General features: G+C 37.2%; 1 protein-coding gene across 2 annotated transcripts in view; it reads right to left on the minus strand.

Moving 5' to 3' along the window:
• Nucleotides 1-10,538: 10,538 nt before the first annotated feature.
• The window catches only part of fam168b (family with sequence similarity 168 member B), a 34,810-nt gene continuing 20,973 nt past the window's right edge, over nucleotides 10,539-24,375 (minus strand). The window contains exons 3-7 of one of the 2 annotated variants that reach the window (XM_078410753.1): nucleotides 24,002-24,079; nucleotides 22,575-22,717; nucleotides 20,460-20,637; nucleotides 18,724-18,855; nucleotides 10,539-15,523 (exon numbers count right to left, since the gene is read on the minus strand). In XM_078410753.1, the coding sequence (XP_078266879.1) occupies nucleotides 18,743-18,855; nucleotides 20,460-20,637; nucleotides 22,575-22,717; nucleotides 24,002-24,079 (512 nt within the window). In that variant the 3' untranslated portion in view covers nucleotides 10,539-15,523; nucleotides 18,724-18,742. Of the gene's footprint in view, nucleotides 15,524-18,723; nucleotides 18,856-20,459; nucleotides 20,638-22,574; nucleotides 22,718-24,001; nucleotides 24,083-24,375 lie in introns of both variants that reach the window. The other variant, XM_078410752.1, reaches the window with a different exon arrangement.

Consider the following 24,375-nt stretch of genomic DNA (forward strand, 5'->3'; position numbering starts at 1 on the left):
ACTATTGACCGACATCTACTACAAACCTACTGACACCCATAGCAATCTAGACTACACTTCTTCCCACCCTGCTTCCTGCTTCTTCCCACCCTACTCCCAATTCCTCCTCCTACGCCGCACCTGTGCCCAGGATGAGATTTTCCATATGAGATCATTGGAGATGTCCTCATTCTTTACGAAACGGGGGTTCCCCTCTTCCATTATAGATGAGGCTCTAACTAGGGTCTCCTCGATATCCCCCAGCTCCGCTCTTTCTCCCCCTCCCCCCATTCGCATCAACGACAGAGTCCCCTTTGTCCTCACTTCCACCCCATCAGCCGTCGCATACAGCATATAATCCTCCAACACTTTCACCACCTCCAAAGGGATCCCACCACTGGTCACATCTTTCCAACTCCACAGCCTTCTGCTTTCCTCAGAGACCGCTCCCTCCGCAACTCCCTGATCAACTCGTCCCTTCCCACCCAAACCACTCCCTCCCCAGGTACTTTTCCATGCAGCCGCAGGAGATGCAACACCTGTCCCTTTACCTCCCCCCTTGACTTCATCCAAGGACCCCGACAGTATTTTCAGGTGAGGCAGAGGTTCACTTGCACCTCATCCAACCTCATCGACTGTATCCAGATGTCAACTTCAGTACATCAGCGAGACCAAGTGCAGGCTCGGCGATTGTTTCGCTGAACACCTCCGCTCAGTCCGCCTTAACCTACCTGATCTCCTGGTTGCTCAGCACTTTAATTCCCCCTCCCATTCCCAATCAGACCTATCTGCCCTGGGCCTCCTCCATTGTCAGAGTGAGGCCCAGCGCAAATTGGAGGAACAGCAGCTCATATGTCGCTTGGGTAGCTTACACCCTAGCGGTATGAACATTGACTTCTCTAACTTCAAATAGCCCTTGCTTTCCCTCTCTCTCCATCCCCTCCCCCTTTTCCCACCAGTCTTACTGTCTCCGACTACATTCTACCTCTGTCGCACCCACTCCCCTGACATCAGTTTGAAGAGGGGTCTCGACCCGAAACATCACCCATTCCTTCTCTTCAGAGAGGCTGCCTGTCCCGCTGAGTTACTCCAGCATTTTGTGTCCACCTGTTCATTGGAATTGCTGCTCTTGCTTCAGTATTCTTGCTAGTTCTCCAAAGTTGAAATATTGTCCTCGATCTTGATTATTTTGCCTTGAAATAATCCAATCTGAAAGTTGCTACAAATAAGATATTAGGCACATTGAATGACAGCATTTTGGATATCACTTCCAGCTCTTAATTATATCCGATGAACATGCTTAATTTATTAAGCCGTTAGTAATTATTAACATTATTTATTATTTTTGTTACTATTAAAATATTTAAGAACTATATCTGATGAACATGCTCAATTTATTAAACTGTATTAGTAATTATTCTTATTTTTCTGTTACTATTAAAATATTAATCAATAATAATGAAACTTATTAAGCTATCTTGGAAACCAGTTTTTAAGTAATGAATTTTTCAGAGCACGAGGCTTGGATAAATAAGCAAGCGTATGCTGAATTAATTCAGTTCAGTTATATTTTTAAGGTCAGACTTACTTTGATCACACTTTTTTCTCTACCTTTTTAGTATAAATTGAGTAACTCAGCGTAACAAAGTTAACATTGGAGACAATTGGAGTTTGGACTAACCGAGTCTTAATCTGAATTTGTAATCATTATTCAAAGAATAGATATTCATATGCATAATAGTGGACGCATTCAATGTAAAATATTCCTATTTGCTGTTTTTAGTATAGGACAGATTTAAATTATATATCTAATAGTATCAAATTATTGTATAATGGGGTGATTAACGGTAATTTATGTGGATGCATTAGCTGGTGACAGAGTACATAAATTTAAAGGATTTAAATGACTACAATGATGCTCACGGGCTACTATGTACAATTCTCACCTCTGTTTTATAGGAAGGGTAAAACTGCCATCAAGTGTATGAGCTCATCCATCAGGAATTTGCTTAAAAGAGCTGCAGAAGAAATTATCTTTAGTTGGATGTGCTCATTCACGACATAGAAACCTGTTTGGGTTACACTCTGCTTCAGAAATTTGGCCCATCTGATTTCAGTGGAACCATATTTCAGAAGTGCAGTGCAATGTGTGATTGCTACATGGTGCCATTTAATGTGGAAGCCTAAGGGAGAAAAAAAAGTTTATTTTCTTAGGAAAAGGAGGAAAATTGTAAGAGGCCTAACTGAAATTTTCAACATTCGAATGAGCTGTGAGAGCCTGATTAAAGTCTTCACCACAGTGTACAGCCACATTTCAGTCTTTAAAAGGTGAATCAGGCAGAATGGTTATATTGCACGAGGAGGGGAAGTTGTGGATTGTTCCCGGAAAAGCTCATGGTTTTGAGGGATTGCAAAGCCAGCAAAGAAGGTTACTGTGGATTCCTGACACTAATCAGCTTCTTTATACCTTTCTTACACAGCACGAGTCAGTATGTTCACTTGTGACTCACAACGCGAATGCGAACAAGTACCAATCAAGAAACCTTCACCATGTCCCCACAGGCCACCAAGGCATCCAATAATGACCCCACTGCCCATTTCCTCCAGCTCCTCATCAAGCACAACCACTGATGAATCAATGACATCGGAAGACCAAGAAATGGAATCGGATGTAATTTCATGTCGCAGTTATTCATTAACTTGAGGAGCTTTTGCTTTGCTTTTAAAAAAACAACGGCAAATTCTTTGCACTGAATGTCTGCCTCTGAAACCTTAATCTATGCAGATAAACGGGGAAAATGCGAGACAGTACAAGGGAACCAGCTACCTCAAAAATCTGAACGGCGTACGGTGTGTAACATGTCTTTGAACTAAGTGGACGTGACTCACTCCGTGCTCTTCAGCAGAAGTAGTTTATCTTATTTACCCTCTGCCGGTAGAAACATCTTATGCTCAGCACCGCCTTTGTACATATATCTTGGCTACCATTTTGTCCTTTCTTTGTCACCTTTTGTTAGCATTGCTTTCATAGAGACACTTAGATCGGTTTTAATTAACATCAATCCTTTTGACAATTTTCATTCTGTAATTCTGATCTCCATGCTATGGAGATATTGCAAACAAGTTGGGCTCCACAGATCCTCCAAGAATATTAAAAGGAAATATACTTTAATGTATATCAGAATAAAAGGATGTAACTTTAGAAAGGAGATGAGGAGGAATTTCTTTAGTCAGAGTGTGGTAAATCCATGGAATTGCCACAGACCACTGCGGAGGCCAAATCATTGGGTATTTTGTATTTTTAAAGCGGAGATTTACATGGTTTTAATTACTAAGGGTGAGAAAGGTTACGGAGAGAAGGAAGAAGAGGTTGAGAGTGAAAGATAGATCAGTCGTAATTGAATGACGGAGTGGACTCAATGGGCCAAATGGCCTAATTCTGCTCCCATGACTTATGACCTACAATGGATCACATATAAATAATGCAATGCCTTTTAGAGATGGTTTGGGAGCCAATTCCCTCTGCGCAAACGTCTATTCCACTTATGCTGCGAATGGGAAGTAGTGCAATTAGGAATCATGAATTTAGTTGGGAAACCCAATTTTCATTATTTATTATGAAGTAACATTTCAGTATGGTTCATTTCCATTTTTACATATGCTTTAAGGTGTTAAAATGTACTTTTTTCTTTCTGTAACCACAAACAAAAATCCAGCTTGATATATTTTCCAGTTTTAGTTGATTTATTTCTGACTGCCAAACTATCTTACTGAAATGTTGCAAACTTAAAGCACCACCAAGATTGAAAACCAATGCACCTCAAGCTTTGGCATCAGTGGTCAAAGAATCAAACGTGTATACATACAGGATCTACAATACACACACACACACACACATAAAACAAACAAACAAACAAACTAACCATAGTACAAAAAAACAAACCAATGTCCCCAAGTCTATGTTATTCAGAGCTTATTTCGAGGTTGTTGTGTTTAATAGCCTGATGGCTGCAGGGAAGAAGCTGTTCCTGAACCTCGACGTTAGTTTTCAGGCTCCTATATCTTCTTCCCGATGGCAGCAGTGAAATGAGTGTGCGGCCAGGGAGCTGGGGGTCTTAGATGATGCTGGCTGCCTTTTTGAGGCAGCGACTCCTATAAAGGCAGCGACTCCTGTAAATCCCTTCGATGGTGGGAAGGTTACAACCCATGATGGACTGGGCAGTGTTGACCACTTTTTGCAGTCTTCTTCGCTCCTGGGCATTCAAGTTGCCAAACCAGGCCATGATGCAACTAATCAATATGCTCTCTGCTGTACACCTGTAGAAGTTCTCTAACATACCAAATCTCATTAATCTTCTCAGGAGGTAGAGGCATTGATGGGCTTTCTTTATAATTGCATCAGCGAGGTGGGTCTGGGTGTTGGGAATGAGGGAGGCTGATCTTGAAGTCATTGGAAGAGGTGAAGAGATTTATAATTTTAGAGCTGAAGGGTTAGGCAGTTAAAGGAAAGTTGGTGGGATGAAGGAAGGAGGTGATACACAGTACCATATCTTAATCGTCCACTTTGTCATTAGTGCTCCAAACTGGCAATGTTCACCCAAATGAAGCAGCCTTTGGTTCAATTGAAGGTGAAGATTGGGTTGATCAGGTATATTAAAACATGAACCTTTCTTTTGAAAGTATCAAAGTACTGTTCACAACACCACCCGTATCCTTAATGGGTTTTTTCTCCCGTACAACATGAAGGAAGATCATTCTGCCCATCGAGTCTATGCCAACTCAAGGCAATCTCATCAATCCCATCCCCCTACTTTTCTTCCCCGTAACTTAGTCCCTTCTCTCAGAGTTGAACATAGGTCATCAAAGTGGTGCGGCAGCAACATTATCTGCTTCACTTCCACCATTTTATTGCTAATTTTTTATGGCTTGATCCAATCCTTATTTTTGTTTTGTCAAAATAAATGATCTCATGTTGGCGCTCTGACATTATAAGTCCAGTTCTAAACTATTCTTCATCCACACCAGCTTGAGGGGAAAACCTCCCATTTGGTACTTGTCTACAAATGATTTGTCATTTCCTCCCTCCCTTCCAAAGTTTTGACAGCTTATTTAGTATAAATAGCTTTTATTATATTATGTGTTCATGTTCCAATTAAATTTGATATGTTAGCATCAACATCTTCTATTCTTATATCAGGTTTTTAATTTTTGATGTAGCTCAATCAAACCACAAACTACTAAGAAAATGTTTTAAATTGTGTATTTTAAGGTCTCCACAAAAAGCAAAATGATAATGACCAGATAACTTAGTTTTATTGATGTTGTGATGAATATTGGGCAGGACACTAATGATTACCTGGGATCTTTTAACATACATTTGTGAGAGCAAATTACGGCTTTAATTTATACTCTCATCTGATAATGCAATGTTGTCAGTTTTGAATCAGTGTCACCCTGGATTCTGGTGCTCATATCCATAGAGTCTTGAAACCTCAACCTTCAAAATTGGGTAGGAATGCCACTGTTATTATGTTATTACCTGAGCCACTGTTATTATGCAAGTCAGAGATAAATAAGCTCCTGGCTATTGTAATGAATTTACTAATTCATAACTGGCAGCATTTATATAAAAAGAGGTAGCTGTCAATCCCACAACTAAAGAACCAAAGAAACTAAATTTTCTCTCTTCATTTATGGGGGGGGGGGGGGGGGGGGGGGGGCGGCGGAGAATTAATGACATAAATAGTTCAAGTATAAGTGTCATTTAAAGTCTCAAATATATTTATTCATTAAAAAGTAGTTTCTACAACAAAATGGAACCATCCTGTAAATAAAACGTCAGTCCATTTGGCTGGAAAAATAAACTATGTGCTGCAACCTGTCATCATTTGCCAGTTGAAGATGTAAAGAAAAATAACATCCAAATCCAAAATAAGTTACCTAGAAATATAAACTATTTAAACAGGTCATTGCTGGCAAGGGGCCTGACCAAACATTGACTCCTTTCAAGTCATGTCTCCCTATTAGTTTGACTTGCAATTATTATCAGACTATGGTGTTTCATCAGGCAGGTCACTAATCTTGAAGCACTGAAGAATAATCCATGTAAAACATTTAGATTTCTCAGATATGGTAATCATTGAGGCTGTAATTATCTCCCCAGCCAAAACAAGGTCTGTTTAACAGACACATTGTATTTTACATCAAATAACCCATTTGATGCAACTGCTCCATGCTGCTGTTGATGCCCCACACAAGCTTCTTCCCATCTCATACTATCCATCTATCCTTCTTTGCCATCTCCATGGTTTTTCCTTGCTTTCATCCAGGTTATTTTTCCAAACCGTTGAATGTGGTGATGTAACCTATGTTGTAACCACTAGGGGTAATGAACACGTAACCTCTCCAAATTCTGAACGTCAAATTGCTCTTCCCTTGTCCTTCACCGTAGAACTTGATTTACCATTTACCTTTACCTATAAGTCATTCTACCTTTATTTTTGGAAGTACATGACTTTTCCCTGCACAGAACTATATCACCCCACTTCTTTTGTCATTTTGTTAACAAAGTTTACTTTCTTACCTAAAATGATTCAAACTTGCAGCTACAAATTGGCATTTACTAAATTATTCATATGTCCATTGAAAGGCAGCCAGGTCTATTCTGTGGACAATAAAAAAAGTAACTTTTACCCATGACAGAGAATAGTAACCACGACTCCTTTATGATGTCACCTAGCTTTGGATAGAAACCTCAGTTATGAACAATAATATACAAAACAAGCCAAAAAGCTGGAACAATAATTAGTTGTGTGATGAGAGCAAATGCTAACAAAAAAATACTTGGTCACCATTAGTCATAAAATATAAGACAGATGTTGCCATTTAATGGTTTATGGGTTATGATTGGAAGCTACTTATCAGTTCTAGGAGCTTGAGATTCTATGGAAAAGATTTGAATATCATTCTACATTAACACGAAATCCCACCATCATTAAATATATTTAAACTGCAAATCTTTCATGAGGACCGTCCAGTGTACTACAGTATAGGAAGTTAAAACAATTGTTCTCCAACCTTCCCTACAAAAGTGGGCAAAGATTTGGGAGGGTGGGGGGGGGGGGGGGGGGGGGAGGGGAGAGGAGGAAGGGGAGTCAGACCTACCTTACAAAGCAATGAAGAGTTGTACAGTTTGATAGACGCAAGGAAAAAGGATGTCCTGTGGCATTCTGTGCCGCATCTTGGTGGGATCAGTCTGTTGCTGAAGGTGCTCCTCAGGTTGACCAGTGTGTGATGGAGGGGGTCAGCAGTATTGTCTAAGATGCTCCACAGTTTGAGGAGCATCCTCCCCTTCAAGATCACCTTTAGCGAATCTAACTCCACCCCCAGGATGCGCCAGCCATCCCAATGAGCATTGGTTTCTGAGCACAGCAAGCAAGCATTGTGACCCAGATTTTGCATCAGTTCTGCATAGAACTGCCCTTACCATGCCAAGGATTTTGGGACTTGTGCGTAAATCTGAAAGTCCTGACCTTCTTATATTTTGCAAGACTTGTTTTAGTCCTGATCTTGTTGCATCCTCCATTGATGCTGTGGAATCCATTTTCAGAATCCTGCCCCAAGCTTGACTTGCAAAATCCACAAGCCCATCATGAACAAGCTGTACATAAGCCTGTTCGCAGAGCTGTTGGTGTACTTTCTCTGCTGCACCATCAATGTGGTTGCACAGGACAAATTGTTTGTAATATTTATGCCTAGGAAATGGGGTACAAATAATGTGGAATTTGTTAAGTGTATCCAAGAGTTTTCTGAGACAATATATTGGACTCCTGAAATATTCAGCTATTTATCCAAATGTTAGTTTATTATTTAAGGATATTCTTGTCATTGAGGAAGTACAGCAAATATTCATCTAACTGCTTCCAGCGATGGCAGATTGACCATACAAACGGGGAATTAGCAGACTGGGGTGGTATTCTTTACAACGGTGGCGCAGCGGTAGAGTTGCTGCCTTACAGCGCCAGAGACCCAGGTTAGATCCTGACTACAGGTGCTGCTGTATGGAGTTCTCCCCGTGACCTGCGTGGGTTTACTCCGAGATCTTCAGTTTCCTCCCACACTCCAAAGACGTGCAGGTTTGGTATAAATGTAAATAGTCCCTAATGTGGTCGACGCAGGCCCGGTGGGCCGAAGGGCCGGTTTCTACACTGTATCTCTAAACTAAACGTGATCTCATCAAAACTTATAAAATTATTTTAAGAGGCCATATGGAGGATGTTTGCGCCAACTGAGGTGTCTAGGACCAGGCACATAGACTGAGACAAGGAGACATTTATTCACTCCACATGTGCGTGCTGAATCATTTGAGTTCTGTACCCCGGCTATGGTGACTAAGCCATTATGTTCATTCAAAGCAGAAATGGATATATTTTGGGAATTTATAAGAATCAAAGGATATGGGGATAGTGCTATAAAATGAGGATGAAGTGGAAGACAAACCACAATCTTAAGGAATGGCATAGGATGTTCTGAGGGCTGACTAGCTTACTCTTGCACCCTTTCTTATGTAATATTGTATGTTACAATGAAAAACTAGCTGAAGACATACAACTAATTTACAAGTTTGATGAACCAAACCTCTGCTGCAGACCAAAATCAATATCATGATCATGCTCTCCACTTTCCCAACAGTACATTAAACTGGCCATACTGATCAGGAACAAAGTGTATAACAGAATTATATTCTCAAGCATATTTGCCATTCAACATTGTTTTTATTACTCCATCATATTACTTTTGCTTTAGACATTTTTATATAATTGCCTGGCAAAATGTTATCAATTTCACTTTAAATAATTAACCTGATTGCTGTGGACATTTTTTGCAGAGAGCCAAACTTTGAATTCTCTCCTCACCATCTTGAACCTCTAATTTCAAGCTCCCCACTCAGCACATTTATTATCCAATTAGTTCCTTTCAAAATATCTAATAACCTCTTGATGTTCTTTATTGCTGGAAATTCCTGTCTAATTTCTCTGAATAATCTTACCATTGGATCCTTGTTCATTATCTTACATAAAACTGTTGGATTTTTCCAGTCAAATATCTTTTTCTATGTTGATTCATTTAGAACTGAATAGAATGTAGATCATGTTGGAGAAACATTTGGACAGGTACATGGATAGGACAGGTTTAGAAGGATAAAATGCAGACAGGTGGGACTCGTGTAGATTGGACACGTTGGTTGGTTTGTGCAAGTTGGGCAGCAGGGCCTTTCCACGCTGTATGACTATTATATCTGCCTTGATAAAGGATCTCAACCCAAAATGTCAGCAATACCTTAACCCCCACAAATGCAGCTTGATTTCTTCCAATAATTTGTTTCTTACTAGATTCTAGCATCTGTTTTGATTTTATCTTCTTACATGCTTCTTCGAAACTTTCTCTCCTTGAGTCTAACATCCCATTATTAAGCTGTTTATGAATGTATAGTATCTTTGTTTGCAGTCTTCCCTCATTCAACTGACTGCAAACATTACATTTCTTAAAAAAGACAAATCCATTAATGAAATTTTAATTTAAAAGCCAACCCATATCAATCAAAATTGTTTCCTGAAGTGTTCATATAAAATTATGCACTTATGTGGCAGCACGTCATACATTTGCTGATTTTCTACCATTCCGAACTGATGAAACTTGCATTGGACAGAAAAATAGCTGAGTCACCTGCAGCAACCAGTTAACAGAATCTAATGGAAAACCCCTCAATACAACTTTTCCCCAAAAATATTAATGCCCCAACTCACCTTTATCACATTTTTGAATGTTACACGGTGCAGGTCCTCCATAGTTTAAGCAGAGGGTTATGTACAGCCCGTTCATAAGCCTGAGCGGGATGGAGTTGCCAGCTGCTATGAACAGGTTACAGGGATGGAATCCTGCCGCAGCCTGGGAAACACCTGTAATTTATTTCAGTGAATCTGGAGTTTACGGAGAGCAAAAAATAGAATCTGGTGGAGTTCAGCTTGAATGGTTCAGCCCACACTCCCAGATCCAGCTGTGACTGCAAGCCTACCCATGCTTAAGACCACATACCAGTTCCATCAACACTTCGTTACCCGCACTCCAGACCCTAGGCTCGCACTGTAGACTGATTGTAGCAGATGACTAGAAGGTATCACAAAATGCTGGAGTAACTCAGCAGGTCAGACAGCATCTAGGAGAGAGGGAATGGGTGACATTTCAGGTCGAGACCCTTCTTCAGACTGATGTCGGGGGGGGACGACGACAAAGAAAGGATATTGGTGGAGACAGGAAGACAGTGGGAGAACTGGGAAGGGGAGGGGAAGAGAGGATGAATATGTCAAAGCAACAGGATTTCCAAATAATCGGATAGTTAAGAGGATTAGTGTTTTACCGTACTGCAAACAATTAAGTGTTCTTCCCTTAAATGTGATCAAATGACATATCATTTTTTTTAAAGAGTACAAAATATTTTCACACCAGTGATGTAAGCAACACAAGTCAATCTTTATTGAAAACTTAAGTATTAATACATAACAATTCTTGTTACAATAAACATGCCTTGAAGTTTCTTTTTGAAATCTGAGCTCACCTACTTGTTAGATTGCTTTAAAAAAAAGTATGAATTGACACATAATTGAACTGGCTCAGAAAGGAAATGCCAAAATTTCTGGTTTATATTATCCAATGTAAAACGGTGCTTTGCTTTAAAACTGATTTTTGGAAGACAACACTAACTGACCTAGACTAAATATGTACCAAAATAATATGTTTATATTTATTAAGCAGAATGTTCAATCGTCATTTTTTTAAAGAAAAAAGTGTGCCTCCAACAAAAACATACATAAACTATCTGGGGTGATTCTGCTGTGCCTTTGTGTTGCATCCGATTATTTTATTTTGAACAGAAAAGCTGTCATACAGCACCTTACTGCACACCAACATACACAAATCTATACTCAGTCAGTAAAATGTTGCAATTCACAATTGCAACCTCTTAAGACAGAGAAACATTTTGGATCAAGTCCATCTCAAATGCTGCGGAGTATATTGGCTCTGCTAAGAATATGAACAGGAGATGGATGGATGGAGCGGTGAATAGATATTCTCACGACATATTCTGTTTTATAATCTTATGATTCCTTATTCTGCTTCTCGGTTGATGCTCAAAGCAGAAAGAAAATAGGGAGAGAAAAGGAGACCCTCTGCATCACCACCATACAAAGAATTAATGAGAAAAGTAGCATCCAGTAGCTTGGCAGGGATCCAACATTTGTGACAATCCAACTGTTAAATGCTTTCATACAGATGTGCATATACCAAATGCAGAAATATATATTTTTGCCCAGGAATCTATATCGGCCTTTTTATTTGTCCCAATCCAAGTCAACTGCAAATTATTTTAACCAAACACTGAATATCATTGAAGGAATACATGCAATCTATTTCAAATTTAAGAACTGCTGAGGCATTAGGGTTGATTGGAAAATAGACTTCAATTAGAAATAATATTCATGAACCAAACAAAATACTCATTCAACAACATATGTCATTTTTAATCAGTCAGTCTCTAAGCCAAGGCATGCATTACTCAAGCAGCTTGAAAACATTTCAAAGTCTCAAAATTGCATGAGGCTAGTACACTTTGCAGTAAATTTTAACACCACAAGACGGTTAATTAGCTTCCCCGAATAGAACCTTTAGATGGTGGAAAATAATTAGTCTCAAAATTACATATTCCTTTCAAAAGTTCAACAATGGCTCAGAATCAGTCTGCCTGCATTCCAAAGTGCAGCAAAGTTACTTATCCGTTTGCAAATTTCAAACGTAGCCTATGAAGAGTTTCTGGATGCTAAAGAAAGTCATGTTTTGGATTTCCTTCAACCCACACTTTAAAAACTTGACTCAACGAGCACTCACAAAACTGCAAGTAGGAATGTGAACACCAAATGAGAGCGATTTGTCATAATTTGTGCAATAAAGCATAATGTGGTCTGCCAAGTTTTAAAAACGATGCCAAACTCTGCATGAATGCGTGTACAGCAGTGTAATATGAAGAATCTCCCAGATTATAACAGTGCTTTATATTAAACCCTCGACAGGTTTCCATGGTTTTATTTTTCTCATCAGTACCCATTATTTTCTCCTTAAAATATACATTAAAGAAAAGGAAGTGTACAAGCTGGTTACAAACACTGCCCTCAGCACTGTTAATCTGTCTCCACAACCTGTTTATCCACTAACCATAGGTATACAACAAATACCACAGAAACGGCAAATGATTCCAAATCAACTTGGCAGAAGCGAAGACTGCGTATTTGAAAAGCTACACTAAATTTTCCATTCAGCACTCGGGTACATTGCCTACATTGATGCCACCGTAGAAATAAGAGCAACATTTTAGTATATTATCAGTTTAGTTGGTGGGCTGAAATAAAATTAGTGGAGATATGTTACTTTCCATAAAGGGGAAATTAAAGCATTAGTCCAGTGTATAGTGTTGATAATTTTTGGTTCACTTTTCACGTAAATTTTAATTTGTAAATCTTTAAAAGAACAAGCATCGAAAACACTTTTTAAAAGAATCTTGCTATGATGGTCATGTCTGTAAATGTTATTAAAATCAGGGATCTTTCTGAAAGTCTGTACTGTGAATGTTTAAAGATTAAAAAGCCACAGTGCAGTTCGATGAAATAATGATCACTTTGTTTAATCACATTTGTTTCCAACACCTGTAAAAACCAGGTTAGAAAACAGCCTGCAAACTTCACTGGATAAATCCCACATTGAAAAATGAGCAAAGACTTCATTATCAAACTCACATCAAACTGAAGAGGAATCAAGAATACAATTACAATTTTAAAACTCCTTCCTTGTTTGTGGCATTTTAATGTAAGGTTTGTAATAGAACCTCCAAAGTCCCAGCTAAAATTGCCCTTTTGAAATGCAGCTACATAGGAGACCTGCAGAATTCCATTTTCCGGCATCTACACAACTGGATATTAAATTTGAGTTCAGAACCATTAAGATTCATAATGCTCTACTTCCAAAAGTTAAATTCCTTGACATTTAATATTACCAGCAGCAATGCACTGACTATGCAAATAATTGAAGAACTGGGCTTGGGAATATTTTAAATATGAAATTAACATACATGCTAAGTCCATTATAAAATTTCAATATAGAAAAATGGAATAGGAAAGATTTGAATCTAAAAGTTGTGTGCTTTACCCCTTAAATACTTCTTTGCTAGCTACTATCAAAACAATTCTAATTCATCAACTGACTAAATCCTCTACATAAAATGGTTTCCACAACTATTTTCCTCCATTTGTGCTAATTTAGGTAGAATCTGACAAGAGTTCAGAAAGTAACAATCCCATAGAATTTGGATCCTTTATGCATCATGTATGATACCAGCAGCAACCTGTTAAAGTCCCTATATCTATCATATATCATATCACAAACACATACAGGAAGACAGCTGTACACCCTCAACTGCACTGCAAGACAATTGTAAACCTCGGACAATTAGAATTTGCTATAGTGTAGGTATATTTCTGCAATGAAATTTCATGATAAATGAATGTTATGACCATTATTGATTTCTTAGAGGGCACCATTTTACATGGCTGTAACAATTTGTTTCTTGATGTTATATAACAAGTATCCTTTAATTGAAACTTTTAGGTCCTATGAAATATATTTAAAAAAACAAAATAACCTCATCATTTTCAACGGTCAGTTGTACTATCCAATTTACCAACCGAGCCCATTAGATGCACACGACTGATTTTTTTTGTTACAAATCAAAATAATGCAAGCAGGACTCAAATATTTTACATTGGATACTATAAATCAAGCTTCTTAACTTCTGTTTTCCCTCTAAGTTTTTGTCCGAAACTGCTAGGTCTAGATTTTAGCCAAGTCTTCTGTGTAATGCAATTCGCCCAAACAAGAAAAGCTGGTAGGTCAAGCTATTTTATACCATTCATTTTCTGGTCCGAAATAAAGCTCAATAATGACATTACCAGGCAGGGCATGGAAACAAATAACGCTCTACTGCAGCGATTTGAGTGAAAGCTTTTAACAAATGCTGAAAAACTATCTGCCTTTCTTATCATTATCAGTGAAGCAGTTTTTAACTGCGGCAGTCTACAGATCACAATTAGTGCATAAACTAGCATGCCCTGCAGAAGTCAGATTACAAATGGATGTAATGGGCAGATTCCTTAAACCAGCAAAAGAGAAATTTATTTCCTTTGTTTTTATACTAGTGTCAATATTTGCAAGCATGAAATCATTTATGCCATCAAAGATGTTATTCAAGCTTGCTTAACCAAGTAAGCCATCCTATGCGATACAGAGCCTGGAACAAATCAGAATAATTCAAATTATATATGAAGACTGAAAAAAACAATATCACTTTTGTTATTTTTGCCCACTACCAGACATCACTCAGGCGCTCTTTCTATATTCAAAATAATCCAAGGTTTATTTGTGAAAACGGAACCATAAATTTTATAATGTCTTATTACAATAAGGATCCTCATCCTGGAAGTGTAACCATGTAAGGATTGTTATTAAGCACTGGTAATGTATTTTTTTATTGCCCAGTGATTTTGAATTTTCCAAAAAAAAAGAACTTAGACATGAACAAAATATGAATGTAAAGATTGCCAAATTCAAAAACTACAAATCATCAAGTGCCATGATTGTAAGTCAGAGGCATACTGAAATATTAAATCAAAGATTATAAAAATACTTTATTTTACCATACTACTGCCCATTTCAGATCCTTTTAAAAGTTAATACATTTCCTTTATCCGTCTTGTTTTAACCCCTACAATTGCCTCTCCCTAATATAATACTGAATCTAATGCAGTTTTAAATGAAAAAGGGCTGGTAAGTCAATGCCTGCAGGCTTCATGTCATGCTTACCAGAACACCATCTCCAGGTGATGTGTTGTAAATGCACCAGTTGCTCAAGAAAGTAAATTAACATACTGGTTAAAGGAATTTGACTGCTCCCATTAAAAAAAACAAATATAACAGATCAGCCAGAAGTTTTTCTATCTGTTATAGAAATTCACTTGCACAATTTGTTTTAAAGATTACATACATAAGACTCTGCATTATTAAAATTAAGTTGCAAAACATTTTTGAATCTCAGTTCCTTTGGATTTTGCATATGATGGTTTGCATCAGTCATTGCAGGTAGATTTGAACAAGCATTTTGTAACATGCATTGAACTAGATATGAATCCAAATATACTTATACTCCCTTTTGTATAATGTATAAAATTGCAAGACAGTCCACAAAACAGGTTTTTCATGACTTGAGTACTGCTGAGTTCCAAGATGCAAGATATGCAGCCACGATAATCTTCGTGATATTTTTGGTAGTGTTTGGCAAGTAGAGAGCATTGATGAACTGGAAGGAAGGATCCTGGTTGGAGGCATGTGGGAATCAGCACCAAGTGTTAAAACTTGTTTGATTGCATATCTCCCACCTTTCAACCTGTGAAAGAGTGTTTTAAATATTTAGTCTTGAATACTTTCCTTTCACATTCTCCAAGCTAACAATAAGCTAAAACTACAGGTGCCTACCAAAAACATCTTTGTTACATATTAAGTCCATGATTAAAAAAACCTTGAGGGGTTCATCTATACAAAATGCCCTCACTTCTCAGTGAGAGACCTTGTACAAACATTAATTGCAAAATTATGAAAAAGCATAGATTTATAGTGCCACGCAGATGTGCTTAATGTGGAAAAATAAAGTAATTGGGTGTAGTCAAGGTACACAACAGCAAAGTAATGATAAACAGTACTGACATTGGAGCCAAACTCCCATCAAAAATGTCCATGGCTGGGAACTTTGTTTCTGATGTTGATAGCTATCAAGCATCAGTTGAAAGGAGACCATTGGCCTCCAGCAATTGCGATGTCAGCACAATCGCTGAGCTACCAGTCTCATGAAAGGATTCTCAGGCAAAGGAAAATGCCAAACATTAATTTTAAATAAAGACTGGAAAACACAAATATTTTAAGTAGAAACTAAACTGACTTAAAAATCATTCGATTTTGAAATAGTTGTCAGGAATTTACAGCTCACATTCCAATAAAGTTGGACTTTTAAGACACAGTTTACGACTTTGTTAAGCAGTACCTATAATTTGGTATTCAAAACATATTTTAACCGTGGGCAATTTAATATTTGCTTTTTTTTAATAAGAAAAATAGTTTGGAAGTAACTAGCAGATGTTAATTTCAGTGATGTTCCATCTGTTGAGAAGACTTGGAAAAATAATGAATCAACAACAGAAATTTTGGGATTTACACATTAAACTACATGTGCAGATATTAAACCTGCTGTGAAGCTTCACGGTTTAATGTCCAGCAATTGTTGATACTATTGCCATGATTTACAAATTCATAATCTAGATTATAAATTACAAAATCAGGATTTTACTGGTGAACTTTTGCCAGATACATGCTCAAGAACCATAGGGATTTAACAATTTGACAAGCTGCACGATAAACATGTGATGAAAATGTCAACCAGTGGAGTTACTGAGGCAACACATTGATTACATCTGTAAATCGTTAAACCCCCCCCGGCTAATGGTTTTTGTTTGTAACCAGTTCTGCAATCCAAAAACCTATTTCCCTTAAAATATGGATATATCCAATGTGTTTAATTGGACAGATGCTTAGTGAGTAAACTTGCCCAGAATCTCATCTTGAACCCACATTCTAGAATAAGTTAACCATTTTTTTGTCGGCAGTAAATTAACATTTCATTAGTTTTCTAATGTAAACTTGCGATTTTCCTGTGTACATTAGGAAATACCAAAATGAAGGAAGGCAATGCTCAAAAGGCATCTAGAAAGTGTGCAACTAAATAATTCCTATGTTGCATTATAATGAACAACAAATCCGATCTTAGTTTTGTCATTTGCCCTGAAATCTCAAATTCGGGTGATGGCAGGAAGAGGGCTTATGTGATTTAATTATTAAAAAAGGATATTCTGTAATAAAGTCAAACATGTGACCACACTTTCTGTTAAACAATCAATAGTTTGTTACCATGACTTGGCAAAATATTGGAGTCCAATATAAATATACACAGGAAAACTATAAAAGATAAAACCTATGATGCATTTCCACACTTTTGCTAAGAGTTGTGCTGTGCCAATTTCCACAATTCTCAGGCTTTCCACTGGCAAATCTCTAACTGCTACCTAGAATATCTTTATCACTTACGTGTCCAGCTATAAAAGAGAGAAGGACAGCATTTTACAGCAGAGTGATTTTTTTGCCCTAAACATTATCAGTTCATCAAGTGGAGTGATCCAATGCTCTCGTTGCCATCATGTGCCTTATTTAGCTGGAGAATGCATTAGAATATATTATCATGAAAATACTGGCAATCAGAAGGGGCATCATGGAGAAAAATTACCTATCAATTATGATTTTGAATATATGTGGAGTTGCACTAAATGCTTAAACTTGTTCTGGTTTACCATAATTTAATTTGCTTTGTGAAGTTTGCACAAATCCGATAATCAAGTTAATTATTTTTCTTTCTAAAATTACGTAAATATCTGGGATAACAAGGACAAGCATATGTGGCTACAGATGTCCAAGCTAACTCAAGGCTTGTAAATTACAATTGCAAACAGATGGTTGGCAAATTTATTTCAAAACACTTCCTGCACTTTGCAGAGGCATGTATGTAAAATTCAATGCAAGCTCTGAGGGGAATAATTATCTAATAATTCAATTCTCTGATATTGTTGTCTTTAACCAGAACGGCTGTGTTTTCTTTCAGTGATTTAACTCTTTAAATAGATTGATGCGCTATGTTAGCAATTGACATGCGAAGGAACTAGAGATCTATTAATGGATATAAATGTTAAATAGCCAACAAAAATCAATTCTATTTATTAGAAAATATCGCAGTCTGCTAGTATGTCTGAATCCCAATTATGTTTTTTAGCTAAATAAACTAGACAAGTTTAACAAAATGAAAACAAATGCTGGAAAATGAAAGACCTCTCCCAAATCAACATTCCTATTCTCAATCATAAAGCAATAAGCAGCACCACTGGAAACTGGATATCACAATTCGATTTTTTTGTGGTGTGGCTAAAAAGTTTAAAATGTCGTTCCACTGTGAGTTGACAGAAAAGCAAAGAGCTTGGTTTGGCGAATGCAGGTCATGACCAGTATCTCTCACACCTGGAGATTATGTGGTAGATCAATGGTGCAGCCATAAACATGCCTTTCACATCACTTGAACTTTCAGCAAATTCTAATTCTCAAAATGAGATTTAAAAATGGATCCCAAGCTTATCTTCCTAAAAAAATTCAACATGCCTTCCCCATTTGTTCCTTTTTAATGGAGGGCACACTAATTCATGCCCATCATTCCAGTAATTAAGTAATGTTTATAAATAAAAGGACACCACTAAACTAGATTTTAATCAGTTCAATGTCTGAAAGTAGTAGCAATTCCATAATTTGGTCCATTCAGGAATTGTACACTTCGCTAAATCCAGTGTAGATCTGGCTGACTGACTTCCCCGATATTGAATTGCAGTAAATTCCATACACAGTTCTAATTTATTATCTTGCACAGCAAATGCATTTCTTTATCATCTGTTTTGGTTGAAATACTAAATGGGAACTACTTTACAACAAAAGAAGACTTGCATTTCCAGTAACAGCTTGATCACCACTGCGAGGGTACATAGTTGTAAGTTGGTGTTCCCGGAGTCCTATAAGCCGGCATGGAAACAGGATGAGTAGCTACTGGTGTTGGGGAATGGGTTGTCAACAAAGTGCCTGCAAGGAAGAATACAACACAGTCAAATCTCAGTTACATTCAGTTCTGAATACTGAAAGGTAGAAGACAAAATCATCAGAAAACCTGAAGCATTAAATAAATTTACAGTAAGATAATTGACTAATATGCAACACAGACGTAGTCATCATTTTTATATTTTCATTCCCTGCCAAGAAATTCAAACATTATGGGTGTAATATCAACATATTGTTGGTCTACTTGAGCGTAGAAAAAAAATGCTGTTTTAGCCAAGAACTAAAGCGTAAGGAAATGAACTCATTTGAATGGAAATCAACCATATACTCAAAAAATGATTTTTTTTAAAAAAGTGAACAATTCTCTATCTTCAAACGGCAATTTTCGTCCCAACAGAAGCTGGTTCAGCTTCTGAAAACAACTCGCCACATGTGCCTAAAACAATCAAAAACTGCTTAACTCAAGCAGTTGACTTAGCATTTAATATCAGAAACACATGGAGACATACAACGATGAACAGATTTGACAATATTAGAGCTTTAAGATAAGACAGTGCATGACTAACACCCAAAGCAAGCTAAAAAAACACTTGCATGAGTGTAACACTTGCATAGTTGGGATAAGAGTGCAAGTGCTTTGGATGCTCTCAAACTTATGGAAGGATTAGAATGAGATGTTGGCACAGAGTACTAGATAAGTCAAGTTCGGACATAACATAGTTACGGGTAAAATTTTCAGCAATATGAGCCGAGGCAGAACAGGCATTGGGCAGTGGAATCAGATATGTGGTTAGAAGCTCATCTTGATATATTTTGTTTCAGCTTCCAATTATTAACATGGAGAGAATCAGATTTGGAGCAAAGGGAAAGGGATGGTGTTGCTCTTCACAATATCTAATTAATAATCGAATTATTAGTTATCCTGCACTGGATGTCAGAGAGCAACATGATGAATTAGATAGTGAAAGATTAAAGAATGATGGAAAGAGAGCATCATTAGCATTAAAACAGGGTCAATAATAGAGGAAAAATACTTTGAAGAATCAAGAGATATGCATGGAGTACGAATAGGTGTATTGCAAGCATAGATTGTAGGAATGAAACCATACAAGGGAATGCCCATTCTGTTCGAAGAAATAGAGCAGGACCTGGAGGGAAAGGGTCGCGATCAATTGTGTTAACGGTTGCAGACAGTTGAGAAAGTTGAACGATATTTTGCCTTGGACAAAGCTATTGGTTTTTCATACGAATTTCACAAAAGGCTGTTACAGAAATTGGTAGGGCAGAAAATGATTAGATGGAATTATGCATGGAATCATAGAAAATTGGGCATGAATTTGAGGGGTGCCAATTCAATAAATTTGCTATTTTGTTCAATACTAAAAGTCGTAAAACAAATTTACTATTGTTATATTTATTAATGAAAATTCAATTTTCTGGCTAAGAGCTAAACTGATATTCTGGTTCACACAATTTTTAAATGTAATGTTCTGTGAACAACTTGAACTATATAACATCTGCCTTACTTAATCCTTTTTCCAATTTACTGTTTTTTTGTAGCATGTTGTACATTAGATATTATTGATAGTCAAATACAAAACATTTATCTCAAAAGAACTAAAACCCACCTGCTGACATTGCCATGGTGGTCCCGGCTACCATTCCCATGGCAACACCGTTTGCTCTGGGTGATGGAATTGGTTGTGGGTACATGGCAGCAGGCATTCCATTTGGCTGGACAACTGTGGTATGATGAATTACATGAGGTGGTGCTGCATATAGTGGCTGTGTGTAGTAAGTGCCTTGCTATTTTAAAAAAAAGTGAAGGAGACTATTGAGGGATAATCAAAGTAAATTAGAACATCTATAGAGAACACAATAAGAATTTTCAAATTCAAGCTAAATTATATAATATTTTAAAATATCATACAATTTCACAAAAGCAGTTGAAATATTACACTGGGGACAGTGCAGCTTAGCTATGTTGTAGCATAAATACACAAAGTCTATAACCCCAAACTGCTCAAATAAAGCTGCTTCAACTAGGAAAACAATTTTCAGTGAATATTATTACAAAATGGAGAATGGTTAAATGTTTAATAGACCAGGCAGCATCGTGCAGATAGAAACAGGTCTTCAGGTCAATTATCATTCACTGGAACTGAGAAAATCACAAGTAAAACGAGTGTTGAGGTATAGTGAAGATTTAAAAAAATAAACAACAAGATAGATGGTGGAAGAGGATTTAAGACATATTCATAAATAATATGTGGATTTGGAAGGATTGTAAATTCAACATAGACAAATATCTGAAATAATCGTGAGAAACAAAATGACCGGTGCTAATATAGAATACAAAGACTCGCACTGCTGATTATTTGAAATTACTTAACTAAGCATGAGTTAAGTGTTGAGCCCAGAATGTTGTAATACATCTAGCTGAAAAGTGAATTGTTGTTCCTCAAGCTTGCCCATCCTTTGTTAGAACATAGATACAGGGTGGCAATGAAAACATTGCAAAACCTGAGCCTGCCTAAGTGTAATTTATTATTCTTACATTCCTGTACTTAAGTATGATTGTGCCCATATACAATATGATTTTTACTGAAGTGTATGCAAAAAAAGGAATTTCATTGTATCACTGTATCATTATATCACTGAATTTCAAAGTATCACTGAAACCATTGCATCCTCAGGACCTGCACGAACCAGATGGCAGGAGTATTCAGACATCTTTAATCTTTCCCTACTCTATTCTGAAGTTCCCACATGCATTAAGACCACCTCAATCATCTGTACTAAAGCAAAGTGTGCTTTAATGACGACTGTGGAGTGACTATGACATCCACCATCAGGAGGTTCTTCTGGAGGGTGGTCATGGCACACGATAATTCCAGCCTCCAAGACAGTCCAGTTGCTGCAGATCCAATACAGACACCATCTCCACATCTTGACACAGACTGCAATCAGTGAGGTTTGACGACAGAATATCTGCCATGATAATTCTCAGTATTGGTTCATCTGCAAGATTGTGTTCTCAGCCCTTTCTCCTTATGCACTCATGACGGTGCAGACAAATGAATACATTCTATGCTTTCAAGCACATGGTCCAGACAGGATTTGAGAAAAATGCTGGCTTATTACTCAACGCTGCAAATGCATTGGTTGACAATATCAGATCCTGCATAAAATGCACTGATATCACAAAAGGTCTGCATTTGGAAAGTCTTTACAAAAACACTTGGCTGGCCTCTTCGATTTAGTGCCACAAATTTCAATGCACAACGTAAAACTTATTTATAGATACAGATCCATGATGTAATCCTTGCTCTATGGAAAAACCAAATTTACAGATTAAATATTCCAGGATTTTTAAGTTTTAAGATGCAAGTATATATCGGGTTGGAAAAATGCTTTATAGAATCGTGTTTGGTGATAACCAGAATGTCAGAACAACCATTAATCATAGAAGTACATGACATTCCATAACATTTTATTAATCCATTTAAAACCTGTGCAACTGAAACAAACATCTTAGACCAACATTCATATTGTTCAAATTCAAAGGTGGCTAAAATGTAAAATACAAATTGATTTGCATTTTGCAAATTCTGCAACGATATATCTGGTCCATTAAATACCAGATTTTTTTTTGCTAGTCGCATTTAAAGAAACAGCGCACCCTCAAAAAGACACGCCTTAAAGACATGCATTTTTTAACAGGAAATTGTTTCATTTCTAACCTGTGCATAAGGATTCTGTTGTGCATAGGCACTTCGAACTGGGTATACAGCAGCCTGGTATGGGTTGGGAGAGGAGGAGTAGGGTGGTACAGCTCCACTGGTCGGAGAACACGAGACTTTATACGGTGTGCCTGGTGTATAACCTGAGAAAGCAGAGTCCAAGAATGTCAGAACCACCATTAATCAGGGATCATTCACAATGATACAAAATGGTGGGGATACAGTGGAATGGCACTTCCATTTCTAGTTCTAAAGCAAGCAACCACATTACTTTTACTGCAAGCGTATAAATCACATTTTACCTATTTGAATAAAAATGGAATAGGAAGCTATACCAACTATTAATCACCATGTTTTCATCTTAAATCTCCCCCAAGTAAGAAAGCAAAAATAATGTCTAATGTGGGATTGCGACCGATCTTCAGACAGTGGTCCTGGAGATTATCCCTTTTGTCTACAGAATAATATTTGAATATTCAACAGGCGAATTGAAAATTTGTTCTCTGCTGGCTGCAAAGGGTTATGGCTCCATCAGGACCACTAATTAGTTCTTATTTATTCACAATCTTTATTCATGACAGACAAAGTAATTGAGTCCACAACAGCCAAATTTGCTGATAGAAAGATAAAGTAAAGGTAGACACAAAATGTTGGAATATCTCAGCGGGACAGGAAACATCTCTGGAGAGAAGGAATGGGTGATGTTTCAGGTTGAGACCCTTCTTCAGATAAATAAAGCAATGGTGATGAGGACATAAGAACTTGTAATGTGGGCAAATATTTGAAAAATGAATACAAAATTATGAAATTAAGCTGTTCATTTTGTTTGCACAAGAATATTGTTCTTATGGATTTAATACAATTTTCTGTATTACATAGGAATCTGGGTGTCCTTGTACAAAAATCAGTTAGCTTGCATTTAGTAAATTATTAGGAAGGCAAACGGAATGATGGGATTTATTGCAAAAAGAGTTGGAGTATATACCATGGAAGTCTGGCTTCAACTGTGCTGTGACTTAATGATACCCTGGAGGATAGGACTTTAGTGAGATCACACAAGTCCAGAGTCCAGGTTTGATCTTCTTATGATGGATAATGGAGGTCTCTCAGAGAAGAGTCACCAGATTGATTCTTGGGATGAAGAAACCATTTTGTAAGAAAAGGTTTAACATAATTGTCTTGTAAATTCACTTTTTCTGCCTTAAACGTATTAAAGATTTAAATGAATTAATGATTTATGACCACTTTCTCATCAACCAACTTTTTTAAAGCAATAAAATTATATCAGTATATTACAACACTGAGTTTTAGTCCTTATTAATATATTAAAATAACCAGGCTACTTCTAAATCAGTTAATGCTGCACGGGTAAACAGTCATTTTTGCTAATCACAAGGTTGCATATAACAATTAATTAGGTTGTATACCTGTCGGGAAGGCTGGATTGGTACCAGCATACATAGTTGGAGAAAAAGCAGGAGCAGCCGCATAGCCAACTGGAAAACCTGCTTTGTTCAAAACAGATCAAATAATCAAGCCCAAAACATTACCAGCCAAAAAACAAACAAAAAAAATGCACAGATCTATTAGCACACGGAACAATTAAAACAATTATGAAAGTTAAAACTGTATTGTGTCGCCTCATACTAAAACTTGTTTGAGAAACAGAACTGAAGAAGCAAAGGTTTAAAAATGATTTTTCTCTTTTGTCACCAAACACTCCATTGATTGTCAACTGACTTTCTCATCACTGATGACAAGATGAAGTAGTGAAAACAGAGTAGAAATTATAAAAATCGAC

Source organism: Rhinoraja longicauda, chromosome 13 (genome assembly GCF_053455715.1).
Source record: "Rhinoraja longicauda isolate Sanriku21f chromosome 13, sRhiLon1.1, whole genome shotgun sequence".
NCBI lineage: Eukaryota > Metazoa > Chordata > Chondrichthyes > Rajiformes > Arhynchobatidae > Rhinoraja > Rhinoraja longicauda.